Below are 23,489 nucleotides of genomic sequence, written 5' to 3' on the forward strand. Positions count from 1 at the left end.
AATTTTTAGCAAATGAGTTGTAAACTAAATTTAAATCACACCTGTAAAAACGTTTAGCATATAAAAGAAAAATAAAAAGTCCACCCTTAATGGAAGCACACGCAAAGGTCTTAGAACCACATACGTTCTCTTCACCAGCTTCCACACTTGAAAAAATGCTCAACATGTCCTCTGCCTTGAATCCTTTTTGATATCAGGAGATGTGAGATTAAATAATCTACATATAAAGTAACTCGCATAATTTGCTATCTAGAACCATTTCTGAAAGTATACCTAAAGAAGTACTACAGCAAAATGAAAAATAGATCTAAGGAAGATCAGGACACAAGAAACAGTGATGAGTAAATATATAGGTAAAATTAAATAGTTAATTCTAAATAGCAGTTACCAACAAGGCTGTAACACTTAATAACATGCTTAAGAAATGATTTTTAAGAAAGTAGAGGCATAATGAAAACTATTACAAAAATTCCAGATTGGAGGCAGCCTAAGGGCATGGGGATCAGAGACAAATTAAAAGTACTAAAGTTCTTGACTTCCCTGGTGGAGCAGTGGTTAAGAATCCGCCTGCCAATTCAGAGGACACAAGTTTGATTCCTGGTCCAGGAAGATTCCACATGCCACGGAGCAACTAAGCCCATGCGCCACAACTACTGAAGCCCAGGCACTGGAACTACTGAGCCCACGTGCCACAACTACTGAAGCCCACGCGCTCTACGGCCCGTGCTCCACAACAAGAGAAGCCACCACAATGAGAAGCCCGCGCACCGCAACAAAGAGTAGCCCCTGCTAGCCACAACTAGAGAAAGCCAGTGCACAGCAATGAAGACCCAACACAGACAAAAAAAAAAAATACTGAAGTTCTTATATTGGGAGAAACGGAAGGAGGTTATAGATTTTAATTAATTCCCAACATTAACAAAAATACAAGGTCAAATATGTTTCTTAAAATTAACAGACAAATAGAAACCTATGTTTAACTTATAACTAAAAGTTTTTTAAAAAGAGTAAAAATTTAATTGATGCAACCAATGGAAAAAAAGGAAGGAAAAGGACAAGGACAGCAAGCATAATAAAAAGAAGACAAGGTCTGTCAGGAACAATACCAAATATACTGGTTTTCAAAATAAGTGTAATTAACCGAATATAAGCAATTAAAGATTAATTCATTTGGCATTAGCTTAGTAAACATTTATTCAGTCATCACTTGTGACCTAATTGTGCCTAGTGCTGGGGATAAATATAATAGAGGAATTAAAAAGAGCCTCTGACCCCAAAGAGTTCATAGGAATGGAAGTTAAATAAAGCTATTTTATTCCATTTTGTGGCATTCCAAATTAGAAATAATTAAAATAAAGTAACATATTCCTTTCCTTATATGGAATTATAAATTCATATACATGGTTTTCCAGAAAATTGTGCTATATCTGATTAAAAGTTAGCTTCAGATTTTTATCAGAAATCAAGGCATGTTTTAAAAAAAATGGTACACCAGTGGTGATAGAAATTAAGAAGCACAGGAACAGTGTAGGGATGCGGGTGAGATGATTCCCTTAATTAGACACAATCAGAAAAATTTATCCAATTTTTAAGGGGATTTAATAACACTTCATATAATTTGCAACATATTTTTGCTTTGGTCTTGTCCATCCTCCTCCTTCTCCCACCAAAAAAACTTGTATCACTATGCTTTCAAAAGACAGACTGATGTGTTTATTTAAGATGAATGGTATCTTTAGACAAAACAGACTTTTTTCCATTTGCCATTTTATGTAGTGTTTACGCATAACCTCATTGAAGGAGCAAAATGAGGGATTAAAAAGACTTCCTCTAGGTAAATATTACAGAGGCTGAATACACATCATTATCTCTGGATTAAAAAAGACAGAACAATTAGAATCAATTGGCAAAACTCCAAAATTAATAGTTATATTTGCCACCTATTTATACATATAGAAAACATTTGTAGTTAAACTCCCTAAAATGACTTACTTCCAAATGATGAGGATCTGCCTAGTTGTAAAAGTAAATTTTAAAATTACATATTGACTGAAATGCTACCTTGCCTAACTGAAAACAATAATTTTAGCTCTTTTATGCTGAACCTAACCTAATAAATATTAATGGATATATTCAAGAATATAATGGATATATTCAAGAATAGCACAAAAGCTATATTTTAGTTAAAATTTGTTTTTAATTTATGCTCTTTTGGTTAAAAAGCAGGCACAATTTGATAAGGTAAAACACAACTTCCAGTGGATTATGAAGGATATATTTCTTTCTGTAATATTTTAGTAGTTATAAATTTTAGAGTAGAAACTTAAGTATAGTGGTCATTAAAAACAGAATGTGAAAATATTTTAATCTTCTTCAGTCATTAATCATGTCATTTTTACCAGATTGCCCTGCTGTTATTTGAAACAGATTAAAACATTTTCTAAACCATAGCTTTCCTGTTTCTGATCATCTCATATACAACCATTCTGTTGACTCCTAGTGAGAAATGCAGGTAACAGATAAATATAGATGCTTTCATCTTTCTGTTATGTAGACCCATGACTTGTGTGGTGACACATCATATATATCAAAATTCATATGAATTGGAAAAATACCTTCTTGAAAAATCATGCCAAAAGAGAAAGATTATTAAATCTAGCAGTAAGAAGAATAAAGTAGAGAAGTAAGTTCCTACCCACCACTTTATAAAAGACATGGTGTCTTTTAGATTTCTAATGGATAAATTTGAAGTATTTTGAAAGAATATAAAAAATTACTTTTTTATAAACTGGTTACAAGACAGAGATGAGAATTAGTCTAATTACTTTTCAAACTGGGGAATTTCTAAAAGGCAGTTAAAAAAATAATTGCTAAGACATGATATACTTTGGATTTCTACAAAACAGTCTTTTGAAAAACCATAAAAATATATTTTTTAAATTGGTTATAAGAAAGATTAGAATTAACCATGTGTAAAAATATAATTTAGCTGTCTTTAAACATTTTCCTCAAATCTATAGTCATGTCTATTAAGTAATAAAGTTGGTTATTATTAAGCTGCATATCTTTACATTTAAAATAATCCCACTAACAAAGCATCGTTGTTCACTTATATAATTTCCTACTTTAGGAAAACATATTCATTTATCATTACTCTATTGTCACCCATGCCACCAAGTTTACAAATACTAAAATATTATGAACAGTAACTAGTTATTGAATCAACAGTTAAATCAACTGCATAATTAAACTGATACTGGGGTCTGTGATTATTTTTTCCTTAGGTGATGTGTAGGCACACAAGCACAAAATCATCAAAAGCTTCCCTCCCTTGCCCTCGTTAACTACAAAACAAACAAGTAGCAGAGAGAGGTGACTCTTCCCTGCTTATCACAGTCATGTAAGAATACCCTAACGGTAGTTTATTTCTACGCTGCAAGTTATTTCTGTTAGATACTAAATTATTTTAAAATAATTAACAAATAGCTTGCTTAGGGCAACATGCAAAGCTTTACCTGAGTGTACAATCAACAAACAACTGTGGAATTGAGCATGGTTACATTAAACTTCCAAATTGATGAAATGGTATTCATTTGGCACTAAAATTTCCCTTTTTATTAATTTATTCATTTATAAAAATTTATATCATTTTAACAAAACATCATGATGTGTAGCTCTACGAAGCTGTTTCTACATCTGACATGACCGTATTTTCATAAAATTTTATAAAATTCTCAGGTTACATAAAATGCATACTAATTTTACACAGAAAACTTTTGGGGAAAAATTGTATTTCATCATGAATGAATTTAAAATGCTTTTAAAACTAGATTTTGGGGGGAAATTTTAGTTCTCTTATATATTAACACATATACTTGAAACCAAAGGCAATTTTAAGTTGTAGATATGCAGTATTCTTCTACAATCCCCCCCAAAATAAAATCATACAGCTAGAAAAATAAATATGTTAGTACATTGCTTAGAATTTAAAAACCAACAAATGTCTCAATAAATAAATCAGCAAAAGTCACATATCTAAACAATTATGGAGTATACTAACTAAGAAGCAGGTCACGATAAAAAATGAATCGAATAAATTTCCATATAGTGTAATTTAAAAGGCAAATATGTAGATCAAAATTAATATAAAGCAAGCCACAAAATGCAATAAATTTGAATAAATGCCTATAAAGATAACGCTAATGTATTGATGTTACATTTGAATGAGTTTCAATGCCATTTTCATTTGTACAATAAAAGTATATTTCACTTTAGTATATAACCACACGGGAAAAAATGAATTTGCTTTAATAGAATATTATAGCATAGAAATGAATTTAAATCTAGTACGTTAGAATAGCACCTCAAACTATTTTTGATTGGCTGGGCAGCCTGAGACTTACTAATTTGATAGGCTACAAAACTTAAATCTTTGCATTGGTGTTTTGTGTTGCTGTGTTCTGCTGTAAAACGTATTCATTGTTATCGAATTTTCTTTTTGTCATTTACATATCTCACCTTCTATATAACGGTGTTCCATCAATAGCGTGAATGATTTGGATGCAAGGTAATTTATAGGTACATTTTTTGAAGAAAAATATTTAAGCGATAAATATTCTGGATTATTTTGGAAATGGCAAAATACTTTTCTTTGCAAAACTCAGCATCATTCCATTTATCATTCATTCACTCATCACTTATTCAACAAACATTACCACATGCTACTGCGTGAAAATATAATGTTGACTAAATATGTCTTTAATAGGGACTTCCCTGGTGGTCCAGTGGTTGGGACTCCGCGCTCCCAAGGCAGGGGGCACTAGTCTGATCCCTGGTCAGGGAACTAGAGCCCGCATGCCACAACTAAGAGCCTGCATGCAGCAACTAAGAGCCCGCACTTCGCAACTAAGACCTGGCACAGCCAAATGAATGAATGAATGAATAAATAAATAAATATTTTTAACAAAATTTAAAAACAGGTAGAAAGAGAAAATGAAGACTGAGCAAAAGAAGCAAACATGATAACTAGGAAGGAAGGCGGATTACAAAAAAAGAAAAAAAACATGTCTTTAATATATATCAGTTAAATGTCTTTAATTTCAACAAAAACAAAAAAACAGTACAGCTATGATGGAAGATTATTAATTTGCAACATTTGATCACCACATAGGCCAGATATCTGACCATTTAAGTTCCTAATTAAGGAACAGGGTTTGACTCTCCAAAACACAAATATTGAAAATTCACTAAAAGACTAGTGGTCATCAAGCAAAAATTTACTTTTAATCTGTTCGTCTTTGATTCCTATCCAGGAAAAATTAATTTAAAAATCAAAAGAGGGACTTCCCTGGTGGCGCAGTGGTAAAGAATCCGCCTGCCAATGCGTGGGACATGGGTTCGAGCCCTGGTCAGGGAAGATCCCACATGTCGCAGAGCAACTAAGCCCGTGTGCCACAACTACTGAAGCCCACGCGCCTAGAGCCTGTGCTCCACAGCAGGAGAAGCCACCACAATGAGAAGCCCACGCACCACAACAAAGAGTAGTCCCCACTCGCCACAACTAGAGAAAGCCTGTGTGCAGCAACGAAGACCCAACACAGCCAAAAATAAATAAATAAAAATTTATTAAAAAAAAAATCAAAAACTCTTGTAAAGTGTTCTTTCCTATAAAATAGTTCTACAATACAAAAGACAGTACTAAAATTTTTTTTTTTTTAAATTAATTTATTAAATTTTATTTACATCTGTGTTTTAATATTAAACGTGGCATTCTTGGTAGCAAACTCCTGTGGTACGTGGGCCTCTCACTGTCGCGGCCTCTCCCGTTGCGGAGCACAGGCTCCGGACGCACAGGCTCAGCGGCCATGGCTCACGGGCCCAGCCGTTCCGCGGCATGTGGGATCTTCCCAGACTGGGGCACGAACCCGTGTGCCCTGCCTCGGCAGGCAGACTCTCAACCACTGCGCCACCAGGGAAGCCCTAAAATTTTTTTAAGACATAAAAATAACTAAAAAGTCATTGTCGTTTTATTTTTTTATAAAGTATGGATATCTTTTTAAAAATTAATTAATTTATTTATTATTTATTTTTGGCTGTGTTGGGGCTTTGTTGCCGTGCACGGGCTTTCTTTAGTTGCGGCGAGCGGGGGGCTACTCTTCGTTGCGGTACGCGGGCTTCTCATTGCGGTGGCTTCTCTTGTTGCGAAGCACGGGCTCTAGGCGAGCGGGCTCAGTAGTTGTGGCTCACAGGCTCTAAAGTGCAGGCTCAGTAGTTGTGGTGCACGGGCTTAGCTGCTGTGCAGCATATGGGATCTTCCCAGACCAGGGCTCGAACCCGTGTCCCCTGCATTGGCAGGTGGATTCTTAATCTCTGTGCCACCAGGGAAGTCCAGCATTGTCATTTTAGATTACAGTATTTTAATATCAATTTTGATATAATAAGCAAATGATTGCTAGCTTGCTTACTACTTCATTTATACTTAATTCCTTAAAATAGTTCATACTGCTGTAAAATGTTAAAAACTTTATGCCTGTAACCAAGTAATGTGTTTATACCAAAATTTTCTACACTTTGTAGTTGAATGTATCTTATTTCTGCCCAGGAATGAGGACGATATGTCAATCAACATGAATTGACAAATAATCCGTTACTGCCTCAAAGAAGGTGATGAGGGCCACCAGTTCATTCCACTTGATGGATATCTATCAATATAAAGCAAGCACTTTCACTTCCTATTGAAACTATAGTAAGCTGTATGAATTGAATTATATTAATTTTGAACTATATTAAAAATAAGGGGTTAGTCCACCAACAAAACAATGACCAATTCTCTAGAGCCAGTTAATTCTTCATCTATCATGTTTTTACAACAAATTCCACGTAAATATCTTTTTCAGCAGGTGATTTAGTGCTGGGGGGGATGACCTGCATTTAGAAATCAAAGCTATACATCACTAGCAAAATCCATTTCTCAACAGACTACGGAATCTGCTTTCTGGGGGAGAAAATTTCTACAAACATGTGGCTGTGTGGATGTGTGTGTCACGTGTATGAGAAAAAGGATGTATGAGTAAAAATTCATAATTTTTGCATCGTATCAACTTATATTCTAGGTTTTTAAAAATTGCATAATGGTTCAGACTACGGGTTCTAGAATCAGGCTACTTAGGATCATATCCCAGTTCTGTCACTTACTAGCTACCTGAATCTCAGCAAAATAGCCAACTTTTCTGTGCCTTAGTCTACTCATTTATAAAATGGAAATAATTATGTATAGGTCTTATAGATTAAGTAAGTTAGTAAATATAAAGCACTTAGTACAATGTCTGTCACATAGTAATATACAATCAATGTTAGCAATTGTTACTCTTATTATTGTCCACAGAATTAGGTCCAAATTCTCTAACCTGTGGTCTGTAATAGATTCCCAACTATACCATTAGTCCCAAGCAAAAATCCGCCAGTTCTGGCAAGTTGGTTTACTTACTGTCCTTCAAATATATTTTGCACCTTTGCCTCTGTGTCTGCCTTCAACTGACTCTTTATTTAAAATGATCTCCGTCTTTATATCTACCTAAACTCTACCCTTGAAGATCCAAGTTCTACCTCCAACAAGGAATCAATCACCCTCATCAATCACCAGAGCCTAAAGTAATCTCCCTTCTTCTAAATTCTACTAGGACTCTGTTACTGGAACCACTCATATTGTCCTGCACCCAAAGGTATCTTACTGTGTGTGTATATATCTCACCTCTCCAATTAGATTATAAGCTCCATGAGGGCAGGAACTGTGTCATACTCATATATCCTTCACCGTGTCTTAAGCAGAGTAAGTGCTCTACGTGCACAGGCAATTGACTGACCACGCAGAATCAAAGTATTAAAAACGTCTACATACTGGCTCAGTGCATTAACAACAGTATTCTGGGCCTTAGAATGTTAGAAACAGAGACTACTCACAGTAAACACAACTGCATGAATGGTAGCCAGAACTGGACCAAAATATGCATCCCAACTTAGACTACTCAGCAATAACTCCTGGTACTTACAAATAACATGGCTAAGTCTCAGAAACATTACAGAGAGCAAAAGATATCACGTGCAAAAGAGTACATCCTGTATGATTTTATTTTATTTATTTATTTTTAAAAATAAGTTGTACTATACATCCATACCCTGGATATTAAACAACTATTTTTTATTTACTTAATTTTTAAACTTTCTTTCTTTCTTCTTTTTTAAATTATTTTTGGCTGTGTTGGGTCTTCGTTGCTGTGCACGGGCTTTCTCTAGTTGCAGTGAGCGGGGGGCTTCTCTTGTTGAGAAGCACAGGCTCTAGGTGCACAGGCTCAGTAGTTGTAGCACATGGGCTTAGTTGCTCTGTGGCATGTGGGATCTTCCCGGACCAGGGGTCAAACCCATGCCCCCTGCATTGGCAGGCGGATTCTTAACCACTGAGCCACCAGGGAAGTCCCAGTATGATTCTATTTAATCTGATCAATGGTGATTGAAGTCAGAATAGTGGTTGCCTCTGGGGAGTGGGGAGTGACTGAAGGAAAATATGAGGGAACGTTCTAGGGTAATGGAAATGTTCTCTACCTTGATCTATATATTGACCTTGGTCTACATCTTAATTTTAGTATGCTGAAGTGGTGTGTTAAACCATTAAAATTTTAATATACGCTTCAATAGCTAAGAAACATGTAAATTATAAATTTTAAGTTCTAAAGTTACTACACATGATCTCCTGCTCCAAGAACTTGGAAACAAAGTCTTAAGTAATGGACTTGTACTATGCTTTCCAGGTCCAGTGGCAAAACTATCTTTTATACGGATGGATGAAGCTGAAGCCAATGAATATCAAGTTAAATAGGGTCTCAATGGCCAGCACCGTCCCTATTTTGAGATAGACAATTCATGTTAACTTTAACTCATAAAGCTAAACATTCAACTTGTCTGTTTCCCTTTGTTCTCTTTCTGTGCTCAACAGGGCCACTTTCTGGATATGATCTGACTCCCTACGTAGGTCTGCCTTTAGGATGATAATATACAATAGTAAGGAAATTTCAGCCCCAACACAAATGATTTATTTTGACAAATTGATAAAATGAGTTCTTATGGTGATTTTGTGAGTCATATAGCTTGACCAGAGAAAGAATACACTGATCACGCAGATGTAAGTATCCTGAGCCATGTGAAAATTACATTTCTCATCGTAAACAAATACAGTGGCATTTTAGCTTCATCCATCCGTCTTTTGGGTTTGTCAACGTTGAGTCCATCCCTGAGAGATATTGAAACATCTAGGATTCTGAGCCTGAAAGTTTGACTAGATACTAGAACACGGCAAGTTCACCAAGGCAATTGATACTATCTTTTCAGGCCTCTTGGGAAACTGCCAGCAACATTTTCAACGGCCTACAAACTGGCCACATTGTAATCATTTATAAATCTGTACCACACTTCATATTATTAAGGTGTGTTTATAATCACATTGTTATGTTTGATAAAAGATTAAATTTTATAATTTATAATGCATAATAGTTACTAAACATAGTAATTATCCAAAATAAAAAGCTAACAATAGAAAAGTTAAAAACAAAAGCTGTTTATTAAAATAACTATCTCATGATCTAATAAAAAGGACACAGTCCTTGCAACTTGGAGACCTAAAGTCCAATCCTAGATTGGCCATTTACTATTTATGTGACAAATCACTTAACCTTTCCGTATCTCAAGTCCTTCTCTGGTAAAAATGTCCCTGTGTATCTTACAAAGATTTTTGTGAGTCTCAAATTTGATTAATTAAAATACTTTTTAAATGGTAAAGCATTATACAAATATTTTCATCATATATCCATTAATATCACATCTGAACTTAGGTTACCAAATAATGCAATTATATAGAAAGAATCGGATCCACTTAAAAATATAATCATTCTAACTTTATACATATTTTTACTAAATAACTGATCTGAGGACATAATGTTCTAATGCGGTAGATTCAAGTTTTGGCTCCTATTCCTCTCCCCTCCCTATCTCCACACCCATTACCATGTGACTCGGCAGTTCTGCCCACTAGAGGGAAGACAGGATACTTACACCTGCATGACAAGTGGGAAGGAAATAGCTCTTTCTACTCCTTTACTTTTGGCTTGGACATGCAACTTGCTTGGCCAATGGGATGCTAGCAGATCTAGCTATGGTGCAGATCTGCTAGCAGAGGATGATGCAGAGGCGTGAAATATGTTTGCATAGTTGGGCTTGCCTTGTTACCTTTTATCATCAATGACAAGACTTGTGGAGCAGACCTGAAGCCAACCTATGACTAGCTTATGTCAACCAACTCCCACCCAAGCCCACTCCCACTCATGGACATGTGAGCACAAATACTGTTGTTTTAAGTCACTGCTTTCTAAGGTGTCCTTTTACACCTTGTTATTGTGACAGTCACTAACTGATAGGCCCAGTGATTATACAGAACATAATATACTATATTATGAACCTACTATATTTGTATGATCATTAGTTTAGAGGATCGTCTTTAGGTTAGATAATGTAATCCCTAGCCATTAATTTTATCATTTGTCCAACAGTAATCAATGAGTACCAACTATTGCCAGGGAGTATTCTAGGCACTGAGCTAGTCAGGCTATGTAACATTAGCTGCCCTCGTAAACAATGGCAAAATCTCAGTGGCCTATTACAATAAAAGTTTATTTCCCTCTACATAAAGGCCAATGAAGATGTTCTTGGATGAAGGGCTCTCCTGAGTGGATCTCTTCCAAGTATGACTCAGGAACCAAGACCCCTTCCGTATTGTGATGCCATCATGTTCAACATGTACCTCTGATGTAACCTCAAAAGGGGAAGTGAGATGTGGGAAGGCATATTGGATACTTAACCCGCTTAGCCCAGAAATGACACATACTCCACTGGGAGAATTAGTCATATGTCCCCACACAGATGTAAAGGGGCTGGAAATTGTAATCTCTGGCCGAGTAGCCGCTTCCCAGCAACAACTCTACACTAAGGGAGGGGAGAATAATTCTTTGGTCATTAGTTAAGCATTTCAACCACAATTGGAGGACAGAACAAAGACTCCCAACCTCACTGAATTTTTGTTTATTGACTATTTCGCACTGGATACAAAAGTTATAAAGGTGAGTAAGACATGATTCTTGCCTTCAAGAAACTCACAGACTTGAAGAGGAAGAGGGATCCACACAAATAATTATAGCAGATAATAAATGCTATAGTAAATGTAAATACAAGATCCAATGTTTGCACAGAGGAAGGGATGATTAACTCTTGGGAGAGTGTTAAGGAAGACTATATTTAATTGAGGGGGCAATGCTTGATCTGAGCCTTAAGACATAAACAGAATCTTGCCAGACAGATGAAGGAGTAGGGGAGGATGCTAAGTGGGGAAAACAAAGGTTTGCATCATATGACGGCTCAGAGCTTTTTTCCTTATAAAGCTATGGCGTGGTGTTGAGGGCAAGAGGGAAGGGGCAAGCACGTGTGTTTACAAGTGGTAAAACAACCTCTTGCTTCACATATAAATTTGGAATAACATAAGTTTTCTAATTAGAGCAGCCTTCATTTCCATGGGGACTGCTTTGGAATAATGTTCTCTGCAAGAGAACAAGTACAATTCATGACCTAAGCAAGATGGCTAGCACCAGAACACATAGAGCACGTGGAGCTGACAACTCAGGGATGGTGATATCTAAAGAGGCAGAATTCAGGTAAAAAAACACTGAATGACAAATTGTCTCTCCTCTCAAAGTCCTTGTCAGATAAAATAGAAACCAAATAAATAATGATAAAAATAATGAATCAGGTTGATCCAATAACTACGCATCAAACCCTTTATGTTGCAGAGAATATAGTTTTCAAATCACCCACAGAAGAGTAACAAGAATTAAATACCCACTAGGCCCCCAAAAAAATTCTAATAAGTAATGAACAACAGACTTACTAAAAAGTGGTAAAGTCACATTCTTTGACCACCAAGCAATGAAACTGAAAATTACTAACAAAAGTAGCAAGCAGAAAGTTTGGAAATTTTAAAACTTGCCTAATCAATATGTCCAAAAGAAAATCAAAACTGCAAGTATTCAAAATACAATATTTAAAAATCTCTGGGGTTCAGTTAAAGCTTTAGTAAAGGAAAATTATAGTTATAAATGCTTTAATTCTAAATAAGAAAGAAAGAAAATACAGTTTAAGTCTATGACATAATGGTATACATGAAATCCAAGAAAACCAATTGAAAATTATTGGAAGTAAACAGAAACTTCATTCAGATTTATCTGCTCCAGCACCTCAGTACTTAGCCAACATGCCTTGCTGCTTCCTGGTCTTTAATTTAGTTTATAAAAGGAGATGAAGGGCTATGTCCCCTCCACTTGCTTCTACACAATCCCATAAGATTGTTATAGAGGAGAGACTGCCTGATTTTCCAGGCCAACCTTGAATAGGATCCAGTAAAAGAATGAATTAAAAAATAAATAAAAGTAAAGAGAATAGTATCCACAAACATTTGTCATTGTTCTCTTCTAAGTTAATCTCTCTTAATGATAATCAAATGCGAAATGTCACTCCTTATTAAAAGCTATAGAAAAACTAAACACCAGCCATTAGCATTATTAGGCTGTTCTCTTAAAAGTGTTCTCTTTAAAGTAGAAAACAGTGATGTGGTTTGAATAAAGAAAGGAAAGGTGAATTTGTCAAAACTTAAAATATATTAGCTTATATTTAAATATCAAGAGTTCTTTAACTCACCATCTGGATACAAATTTAACCTAGTTAGCCCTTCTCAGCTAAATATGCAAAGAAATCCATGTGAATTTGTATAACAGACCAACCAGCTGTAAGATTCTATGAGAGAAGGAATTGTATCCCGCCCTGTTCATAGCTATAGCCTCAGCATCTGGCATAGAGTATGCCTGATAAATGTATGCTAAATGAATGAACAGATGAATAGTCAATATTTTCTTTTCTTAAAAATTTATTTATTTAATTAATTTATTTTTGGCTGCATTGGGTCTTCGTTGCTGGGCTCAGGCTTTCTCTAGCTGTGGTGAGCGGGGGCTACTCCTGGTTGCCGTGCGCGGGCCTCTCATTGCAGTGGCTCACTCTTGTTGTGGAGCACGGGCTCTAGGCACGTGGGCTTCAGTATTTGTGGCACACGGGCTCAGTAGTTGTGGCGCACAGGCTTAACTGCTCTGCGGCATGTGGGATCTTCTCAGAGCAGGGCTTGAACCCGTTTCCCCTGCATTGGCAGGCGGATTCTTAACTACTGCGCCACCAGGGGAGCCCAGTATTTTCTTATTAATGAAGGATGCCCAAAGACAGATTTCAATACTCTTATAGAGATTTATATTTGATTTCCTGGTTCTTCATTGTTATGAGAACTTTAAAAATAAGAAATTTTAAAACAACAAAATTGATTTGTAGGAGCTAAAAAGTATTGTCAACATATTCCCACATTTCTAATATCTGAAAATGTTTACCTTATTAATATTTCTTGAGAAAGGCTTACTATGTTAGGCAGATGGTCTCATTTGCTAATAAGCTTTCAAAACTCTAGTTCTACTATGTTCAAATTCCCTATTTCCCTTCAACTTAGTGACCACCATTAACAGCCCACTCTGTTTTTCACCCCTCATATGTTTTTGCCTCAAGCTTTAACTGATTATATTCTTTTAGTTCCTTACCCTGGTGTAGATTCCTTTTTAACTACAGATCTTAAAAGCGACACTAGCTGCTTTTTGTTCCTTGGAGTTTTTGAGTTTTTTTTTTTTTTCCTTTCAGGATAATTATATTCTGTTGTGCCTTTTATTATCGTGTCTTTTAGGATCTCCTAACCTTGTACACTCTTGGGCTTTATTTAATAGTGAGCTCTCTCCTCCACTCTCCACACTAAAGCACGCTCATTAGGTTTCTTAATCCTCCATAATTTGCTTTCATGAAATCTTATACCTTTGAGTTGCTGTGTTCTATGAGCCCATTTCCTTAGTACTGCTATTCCAAGCAGCCCAGAATCAACAAGCACTAAACATAAGCTTATTCACTTTCTCAGCCAACATGACTCTACAGAAAAAAAAAAAAAAAAAAAATCTTTGTTTTGAATGTTTACGGACCATGAAACTATACCATTTAACTTGGTATTTCATGTTCTCACCCAAACATTGCCTGAGAAGGTTAGGACCACAGAATTAGACTCTGGGCAGTCCTTAACATACAGTTTTTAACTTATAGGCTTCATGTTCTTCTTGGTCAGAAAACTATTCTATTTTAATAGAACAGAAATAACAATATCCTGATGTTATATAGTGACTAGTAAATTCCAACTATATCTTTTCCTTATACCCAGAATTCAGGATATGAGAAAAACATACTTTTTCAGTTATTCTGCGAGAGCTCTGTTTTTCCAAATGGGTTGTTTTTAAAAGACATGTACACTTCCTTGAAATTTGACTACACAGCCAACTCTGGTCTTTTCAGCAATTCATTCTTTGCTTTGTCTTCCATTCTACTCTTCACTAGCACCTCTGCTGACAGGTATGCACAGAAAGGCCAAGAGAGCATATATTTTGGGTTTTGTTTTAACTTTCGAAGGAAAACCAACAACAACACACAAAACAAAACCCAACCAACCTCAGTAGTGAGTTGAAAGAGTTAATGAAGTTTCCAAAGGTGCCCAGCTTATTCAAGCAAAGTTTACACTTCAACCGTATGCATGTTAACTTGTGATCCTCCCCATCCAGATGATAGAAAGCAAAGCCAGTAAGTTCTTTATTTAATTGGTTTGCATCCACACACTGACCTCCAGGGCTCTGTTTACATAGCCTATCATGCAATATGCTCCACAGTTCTCTCCCTCTTTCAAAAGCATGTTTCTCCTGAGATTTGATATATGGCTTTCATGTTTAATCACTACATTAAACTCAATGCTCTGCTTCCTCCAGCATCAACTAACTTCCCTTCTTGGGAGGTGGGGAGAAGAGCACAGCTTCTTGCTACTTCTGAACATAAAAGGAAGTCTGTTTTACTCTATTAGTAAAATCACCAACTACACAGGATCATAGGCAAGCAACATTAGTACATCAGCTAGGAAACAGTATTAAAATGGAACCCTTAAAACTCCTTTAGAAAGAAGGTAGGCTGATTGCTCTCAATTGACAAAGCTGAAACCTTTGGGTGATTAAGTTATAAACCAACAGAAACGGAACTTAATCAGGCTACGACTCAGTACATAGAGGACACAGCTAGAAGGCAGCTAAAATTTTCATCAAATTAATCTTGAGGACAGGACGATTCTGGGGTTCTCAGATTGGAATTAATTCAGCACCTTCTGATTAAAGTTTTTCTTAACCTTCATCACATGAATAGAACATTCAGCGTCTCTAACTGAATGTGGACATGGTAATGTCAAGATCCTTTCCATAAGAATTTGTATGTGACTCAAATTTCTGAGAGAAATAAAAACCTCAAAAAAAATGATCTGTTTCAATAAATCAACACAATCTATAATTTTCAGGTTTTAAAAATCACATGAAATGTATGTATTTCACTTTAAGATAATTAAAGCAGAAAAAGAAAACTGAAACAAATGGCAAATTATTGATAACGGTAAAATCTAGATAATGAATGTGTGGGTGCTCATTTACTACACACTGTACTTTTATGTATAGTTGAAATTATAAATTCTTTTGAAACTTTAAAAAAATGCAAAGAAGTTGTTTGTGAATTTGGTTTTGTAGAAAAAAATCAATACAATTTTGATAAGAAAAAAATTAAATCACTATCTAGGTTGATCATTTTGGTATATTTTCAATAGCTGACATTTTTTACCATGTGCTGACAATGAAAACTTTCCTTCCTTCCTCCTGAATCTCACTCCACAGCCTGAAACTCATTTACACAAACTGCGAATTGCAAATATGCAGTAAGCTCTGCATAAGTTGGGTTCTTTACTTGAAAAAAATATATATATATACACATATATATTTACTTTGAAATTCTTTCCTTTATGGCTAGTCATTGACCATAGTATTTATTTTTTTAAGGCTTTTTTTTTTCTTTCTTAGTAAGATCAGCATCTTCCTTCATTTAAAAATTTTACTTTGTCAGGAACAATGTTACAGTTGTATACAACATTAAACAGAGCTAGTTTATTTTCTGTATTTGATGAACAATAGAGAACCTGAACCTATTAAAGTCATACATTTAATTGTTCCAATATGCTACCTCATTTCTAACCAAAATTTGCATGATATAGAATGCCAAAGAATACATTTCTAACTTCCTTTGTCATGATTCCCTCATTTGATATTAAGCTAAAAGAATTTATAAGAAAAAAGAATTACCTGATTCTTGATCTGAAACCATCTGAATTATTTCCACAACATATTTAGATTCAAAATTAAAAGAATAAATAAACTTTTAATCAGTATTCCCCATAAGATTTTTCAGAGCACAAAACTTTGTAGTTTTCAAAGACATGCAGATGTTGTCCATGAAAGACGTTTTAAAAAATTAGGACTTGGAAAAAATAAGAATCATGAACAAAACCTTTGGTCACAAGAGTGAAAGATGTGTGCCTATACAGATGTTATAACTATTTTCATGATAAATACTAACTCTCACTACGGGAATTTAGCAGCACACTTTAATTTGCTTTTGAAAATTTAACATAAATTTTCTAACTTTGACAACAGCTGCCTAATATTTCAGTTTTATACACTATTTCCAGGTTTTACCTCCGAAATGAACCTAGTAGACTTTTTCATTTTTAAAAGCTATATTCCAGATCCTGTAGGCTAAAACCAGTTTTTGACTTGATGCTTAAGGAATTTGATCATAACAAAGTGGATTTTTAAATAAATATTTGATGACTGACTGGCAATGTTAAAAAGATATGCAATTTCATATAAAAATTCATTCTCAATTTTTTCATTTATCTCTTATTATATTTAAATATTTTAACTATTAAAAAATGACAAAGACTTTTTACACCATTTTGAGTCGCCTCCTATGAGTCAATAAAAAAGTCAAATAGTGGATACAATGCCATTATGCCTTTAGTCTCCATATCGTCAACATTGTAAACCAAATGTTTATCTTATGCTACCACTGTCACATGTGATTCAGAAGCCCAGGAGCACACAGAATGGAAAGATTTCTGGAATCACAGTTCTCAAGTTAGGTAAAATTGTTAACTCAAATGTACAGACTTCATATTTAAAGGGTCTCACCAAGTTGGAGAAATTCAAAAGAAAGATACAGGTTTTGAAGAAGAAAAGCATGTTGGCTCCTTAACACCACTATCAAAAAGAATACATAGTCTTTGGTCCCTTTGTGAAATAATAAACGAAAACTTTTAAGTTAAAACGTAGTGGAACTCAAACCAGAGTAAGAATGTTACTTTCAAATTCAATAAGTTATATATTTTCTGCAAACTATTTTCTCCTGAAATTGAAAATTAATGTTTATTTATCTATAACAGTTCACTAAAGGGCGTCATTCCTTCGTACTGAACATGAGGTAGTTTTGTGCTTTAATTGCAAACACCGTCAGAAACTATGAAGCACGTACATCTCAGCGAGTGACACAAAGACACAGTCAAATGTAAGGATTATATAGCTATATTCATGCTTAATGAGAAGAAAACATCTAATGAGGCTGATACGCCACTGTTTGTGAGACTGTCTTGATAGATACAAAATAATGGCTTAAGGTGACCTTCATTTTCCATCACCCACCTCCCCAACAAAACAAATTTTTAAAAATTAGCAAGTCATAGACAAATATCTGTTTCTATTGGCTAAAACCCTCTGCAGTTTGCTGGATTAAATGTATCTGTTACCCATATGTGATGACAAGTCACTTGCAGAGAACTTTTAAATTACCCAGGATGCTTTGTCCAGTGAGAGAATAATATTCTATTTTTAGCAATGAGTAGGTACAACCCCCTCCTTTGCTTTTAAAATGAAGCTCTGCAGACACAGAGCATTTAATACTCATTTCAGAGCTATCGAGAATCCCAACGTGAACACCACCTCAAGTTATGATTCCAAGCAGCCACAAGCAGCCAACAGCCCTGCTTTGAGGTGGGGTTCGTGTTTTGAAAAGAGACTGCCTAGTCTGTTTAAAATCAAAATGGTTCTTGATCTGATGCATTACTCCTCAGAGAATAATGTAAATAAAATATACTCAGAATAACATTATTAATGTAAACATACCTGAACCAGAGTCAAATTTGGTTTCTGACCTGCAAAGAGAAAGAAATTTTTTATGATATAAAAATTGCTTGTTAGACAATAACTGATTTTATGAGGAGGAAAAAAGATGCAATAGTTTTAAGTTTCAGTGCATATGCATCAACAAGTAAGACAGCTTTTTAAGATGTAAATACGTATTTATTTCAACCATTTTAAATGCATGCATAACCCTAGGTCCTCTAAATATGTACATGTCCACAGAGATAGCGCAGTATGGAAAAGATATTCACTTTTTAGCTTGTTTTTGAGAGAAAGAGAATAAATTATGTTAAAAAAAAAAAAGCACCCAATCTTTACAGATTAACTTGTTTCAGTAATATAATAAAGCAATAAAAACTCAAATTTAAAATTATCTTCTTTACTTATTATTCAAGATTTTCAATTATTCAACAGCAAGTAATTTTTCACTAAGTTCTTCACAGAGTAAATGAACCTAGTAACCCCATACATTTAATAAGAAGGAGAAAAAAATGTGAGCCCTTGTGGGAACATTATGTTTCAGATATAGGTTAATACTGGTTGTAAATTCAGAAGCCTTTGAAGCTCTGGGTCCGGCTGTGGGAAAACTGCTGTTGGGTAATTACTCTCAAGATGCTGCTGATGTGCTGTCAAGCAGAATTAACCCAATGACTAGGCCTATCTACACAAGCTACTATAAGACAGCATTGTCTATACCTAGCTCTCAAACCAATTAGTGGGCATGCTCCAGTCGGATTTATATCACACATTAACAATCAATAGTATATATGTTCACAGCTGCCACAGCAAGAGACAAGAACCAACCAGCAGGAGTCCTGTTAAAGGATGTTACATTGACAGAGAAGATTTTTTTTTTTCCTGGGGAAATGTAGTTAACTAAGTGGGAAAGGAGATTTCTTTGAAATTATGCCAGGGTACCAAAGCACCTTTGGAAGCGGTGGCTTTCTTTACCTAAATTAGCTTCAAGAGAAGTCATCAAAGGAGGAAGAGGCAAAGGATAAGCAGGAGACAGCTTCCTTTGACATAAAAATTCATTTTCTCAAGTATTCCCAAATAAAGTTTCAGCTGATGCTCAAACCAAGTCAATAATCATAAAAACAGAAAACTTACTATTACAACCACGGTTATCAACAACCACCACTGTAATCCAGGTTCATATTTGTCTCAGACCCTGGTCCCACCATAGTCCTCATCTCAGTCCTTAGGTGTCCCTGACTCCTATTTCAGGTGTAAACCCATTTTCACTTTTTGTCCTCTCCTGTTCTGGAAAGCCTGGCCTCATGCCCTCTTCTTTGTTTCCAGCATCCCTGAGCATAACTCTAAACGACACTTACCACGCGTTGTCCTGCTTGTTTCCCAGCCTATCTTCCCCACTGGACTCTGCCTTACTAACGTCTGTAGCCAGGGCGCCTACGCAGTGCCTGGTGCTTGTACTCAACACATGTCTATAAAGGGAAACCCCTGCCTCCACAGACATCCTTATCTCCCTCTCAGCTGTATAAGAGGTGCTCTTCCTTCTGCCTGAGCTTCCCTGCATTTACATCCTAAAGTGCACTCTCTCATCTCCCCTGAAACCAGGTTGGATTAGTTACCCCTTCCTCCGGTTGTATCTTCAATATCCGCGTCTCCCCAAGTTCCTCCTCCCTTCTGCACAGAAGTGCTCCAGAATTAATTAAAACCCTCCTTCAAATCTGTGTCCTACTCTTTTCATCCCTCTTTCTTCCTGGCTTTACAAGCAAGTTTATTGAAAGGAAAGACTATATTCTATATTGCACGTCTTCCTTTCCTGACCTCCCAACATATTCACTCTTTGAACCACTAAGATCTGTGCTAAGTTTTCTCAGTGGCTTCCTAATGCTGAAGCCCACAGCCCTGTTACAGTCCCTAATTTACTAAGCCTTTCTCCAACTAAAATCCTACCTGAATGTCACACTGTGACCTCAGATGCCACAAGTACTGAACTGCATTCATTTTCCTTTCCCTCAAATATAATTCTCCTGCTATAGACTCCCTATTAAGTCAGAAATTATGATGTTATTCTAGTTTTCTTCTGCACCCTCGCTATCTAAGCTGTCACCCAGGCCTGCTGACTCTACCACCTTCCCCTCCTCTCTATCCTCAGTCTTACCACCTTAGGCCTATCTTTGGCTCAATAATCTCATAACCCGTATCCCCCACTCCCTTCCGACCCACCCTCTAATCAGCTGCCAGACGTTTCCAAAACACTAATCTGATCACATTGTCACCACCCCAACAACTAGAGCAGAGTTTTTCCAAACTTGGGTCACAAGTTGACCCATCAGGGGATTATAAAATTAATTTAGTGGATTGCAACTAGTATTTTTTTCAAAAAATGAAACAGAACAGAAAAGAAGACAGATGCATCCCATATTGAGAGTATATGCAGTTTAGAGGTGGATTAGAGGCAGGATTAGAGGGCGGGGGGCGGAGAGCCAGATCACGGTAGGCCCCTCATATGCCACGCAGAGGACTGTGAACTTGGTGTCCCTAGGTCAGTGGCTTTTAAACGTTTTTGTCTGTGACCCATAGTAAGACATACCTTTTTACATGGTGACTTATTACCAGGCTTGGCCCTAATATTTGCAGGGCCTTGGCAAGAGGACAAATAGGGATACAATACAGCTAAATATTTAAAAGTTACAAGCCAAGGCAATAAACTGTTAGAAAAGTATACTAACCTACCTTGACAGATATACCTGATAACAAAAACAATGAAAACTGTGTGTGAAACTATTGATACCAAGTAACTGAGAATAGTGCAAATTTTAAATTAATTTCGTCTTCCACTGAAAGACTTATTCAGCCTGGGGAAATTCAGGGGCAATGGCAACTAGGTCAAGTGTGAGAAGAGGAGAAGCCTCCCTCAGCCTTCTCTTCCAGTGGCTATGGAGTCCATAAGAGAAACACCTCCTTTCTTTTCTTCTTTATTGGGGGAGGGGCTCTTTCATTTCTGTCAGAGGCTCTGTACTCCTACCCACCCCCCATTGCCTGTCCCCACCAGCCAGGCCCCTGAGCTCCAAGTCCATCTAGACTATAACAGTCAGACCCAAGAGCCAACCTCTGGCTTCTAGGTGCTCCCAGCTCCCCACTCTCACAGGAAGGTTTGAATTAAGAATTCTCTGACCAGGAATGTGGAAGAATAGGAAAAGCATTTTGCCCTTCCCTCTTTGTTTCCACTTCTTTCTGCCCTCTAAACTGTAGCCTTCACTCTCACCAAATCAAACTATTGCCATGTTATTTTGTAACCAAGCAGGACCCTATGGGGCCTTCCCAGGACAGGCCTTCCCCCACATCCTCTGCTTTAGCTCCACCCTGAAGTACCTAGATAATAGTATATGAGGCAAATTTCCACCAAATGGAAGAACTACTTGATGACCATGAGCACACAGCCCCAGGCCTCCTGGAGCCTAAGGACTGATAATGTTAACCCCTGTGACACCACGCTGCTGCCTCACCATCAGCTAATCAGAGAACTGTGTACAAGCTGATCACATACTCCTCCTCTCCCGGCCTTTAAAACCTAGAGGGGTGGGATAGGGAGGGTGGGAGGGAGATGTAAGAGGGAAGGGATATGGGGATATATGCACATGTATAGCTGATTCACTTTGTTAAACAGCAGAAACTAACACAACGTTGTAAAGCAATAATACTCCAATAAAGATGTTAAAAAAAAAAAAAAGAATGCTTTGCCAAAACACTTTGGGGAGCTGGAGGCTTTTCAGGGCATGAGCCACCTTGTCTCTTTGCATGGCCTTGCAATAAACCTTTCTCTGCTCCAAACTCCGAGGTTTCAGTTTGTTTGGCCTCACTGTGTGTCCGGCACATGAACTTGTGTTAACAATTTCACAGCCTTCATCCAGTATCCTCAGCTTAGACACACTTCCCCCAGCTCATCACTGACAAACTCTGACTCCACAGCCTTGCCTCAATCCTGGCAGCAACTTGCCTGGCCCCCTCACCTCCTAGAGCTCCTTGCTCGCCTTCAGTTACTCCACAGTGTGGGCCTGGCACGGCAATCCCCACACCATGTGGCACTGATACTAAGCCCAGCAGGGTGCATGCAAGGTCTCGCCCATCTTCACGTTCCCAGCACTAGGCACAGCACCTGGTATTTAAGAGTTATTAAAAATGTGTAGCAGAAGTTAACACATGAACAAATGGATCTGTAAATTAACAGAGGGCCAAAAACCAGATATAATGACCAAAAGCTCTAAAAAATGCCTCTTTTGAGAGATGAAAAATCATACCAGAAAACTGTTAATCCCCAGACCATCTTATCTCTTCCAGAGATAGCTGGTCAGTATGTAAAATATACACATAATGTGCAGAGAAAACATCTTCACAAACTAATGACATTAGATATCAGTTTTCAAAAAAGAATATTTTCAGAATTCTTAGACACAGTACTGAATCTTCAAAAGCCACAACTAGTCTAATAATAATTAAAACGTAATAATGGAAGTTAATACTGTCAGTTTTAGGGGTTGAGAAAACTGGTCCTATGGTATAAGTTAATTTAGATTTCTATTAAATTTTACATACACACATACATACACAGAGACACAAAGTACTCCTCTATTATACTATGGACTCTGATCATCTCTACTCATAAATCCTCTGTAAGAAAGTAAGTAAATTATAGATAGGACAAAGAAATGGCAAGTATGAAAAAAGAATTCACACAATACATATTATACAAGAAAGACAAAGAGGGATGGTTCATTCATTCATTCCAAACACATTTCTTATGCGCTTATTTTTATTCATATACCATGCTGGATGGTAGGAATACAAAGATGCATAAAGTAAGGTTGTACGGGGTATAAGGTTGATAAATATATTTGTGTCTCCACAGACACCCATTTTACTCCTTATTATATACTTAACATCTAAGCTTAAAGCTATTCAACCAGTTCTTTTGGCAATCGCCAAAAGATGGTGAATATAGCCCAGACTGTTACTATTTTCCAATATCCATTCTCCCCTTTTTTATTTTGGAAATAGAATCTCTGAGTTTTAGATGGGCACATGCCTGCTGAGGTAAGACAGTTTTTTCACAATATTTCCCACTTCTCTTGTTTTGACCATGTGACTAAGTTCTTGCCAAAAGGATGCAAGGAGAAGCATTATGAGTTATGCCCTTGAAGCAAATGTCTGCACCCCTCGCCTTCTTCCCACTGGCTAGAATGCAGATGT

General features: G+C 36.5%; 1 protein-coding gene across 3 annotated transcripts in view; it reads right to left on the reverse strand.

Moving 5' to 3' along the window:
* Positions 1 to 23,489, reverse strand: part of MSRB3 (methionine sulfoxide reductase B3) — a 166,013-nt gene that overhangs the window by 63,740 nt on the left and 78,784 nt on the right. For all 3 annotated transcript variants that reach the window (XR_004351935.1, XM_032647041.1, XM_032647042.1), the window contains one exon: positions 18,255 to 18,283. Coding sequence is in view for 2 of the 3 variants with exons in the window: in XM_032647041.1 (XP_032502932.1) it covers positions 18,255 to 18,283 (29 nt within the window). In the remaining variant the exon portion in view is untranslated. The remainder of the gene's footprint in view (positions 1 to 18,254; positions 18,284 to 23,489) is intronic.

Source organism: Phocoena sinus, chromosome 10 (assembly GCF_008692025.1).
Source record: "Phocoena sinus isolate mPhoSin1 chromosome 10, mPhoSin1.pri, whole genome shotgun sequence".
NCBI lineage: Eukaryota > Metazoa > Chordata > Mammalia > Artiodactyla > Phocoenidae > Phocoena > Phocoena sinus.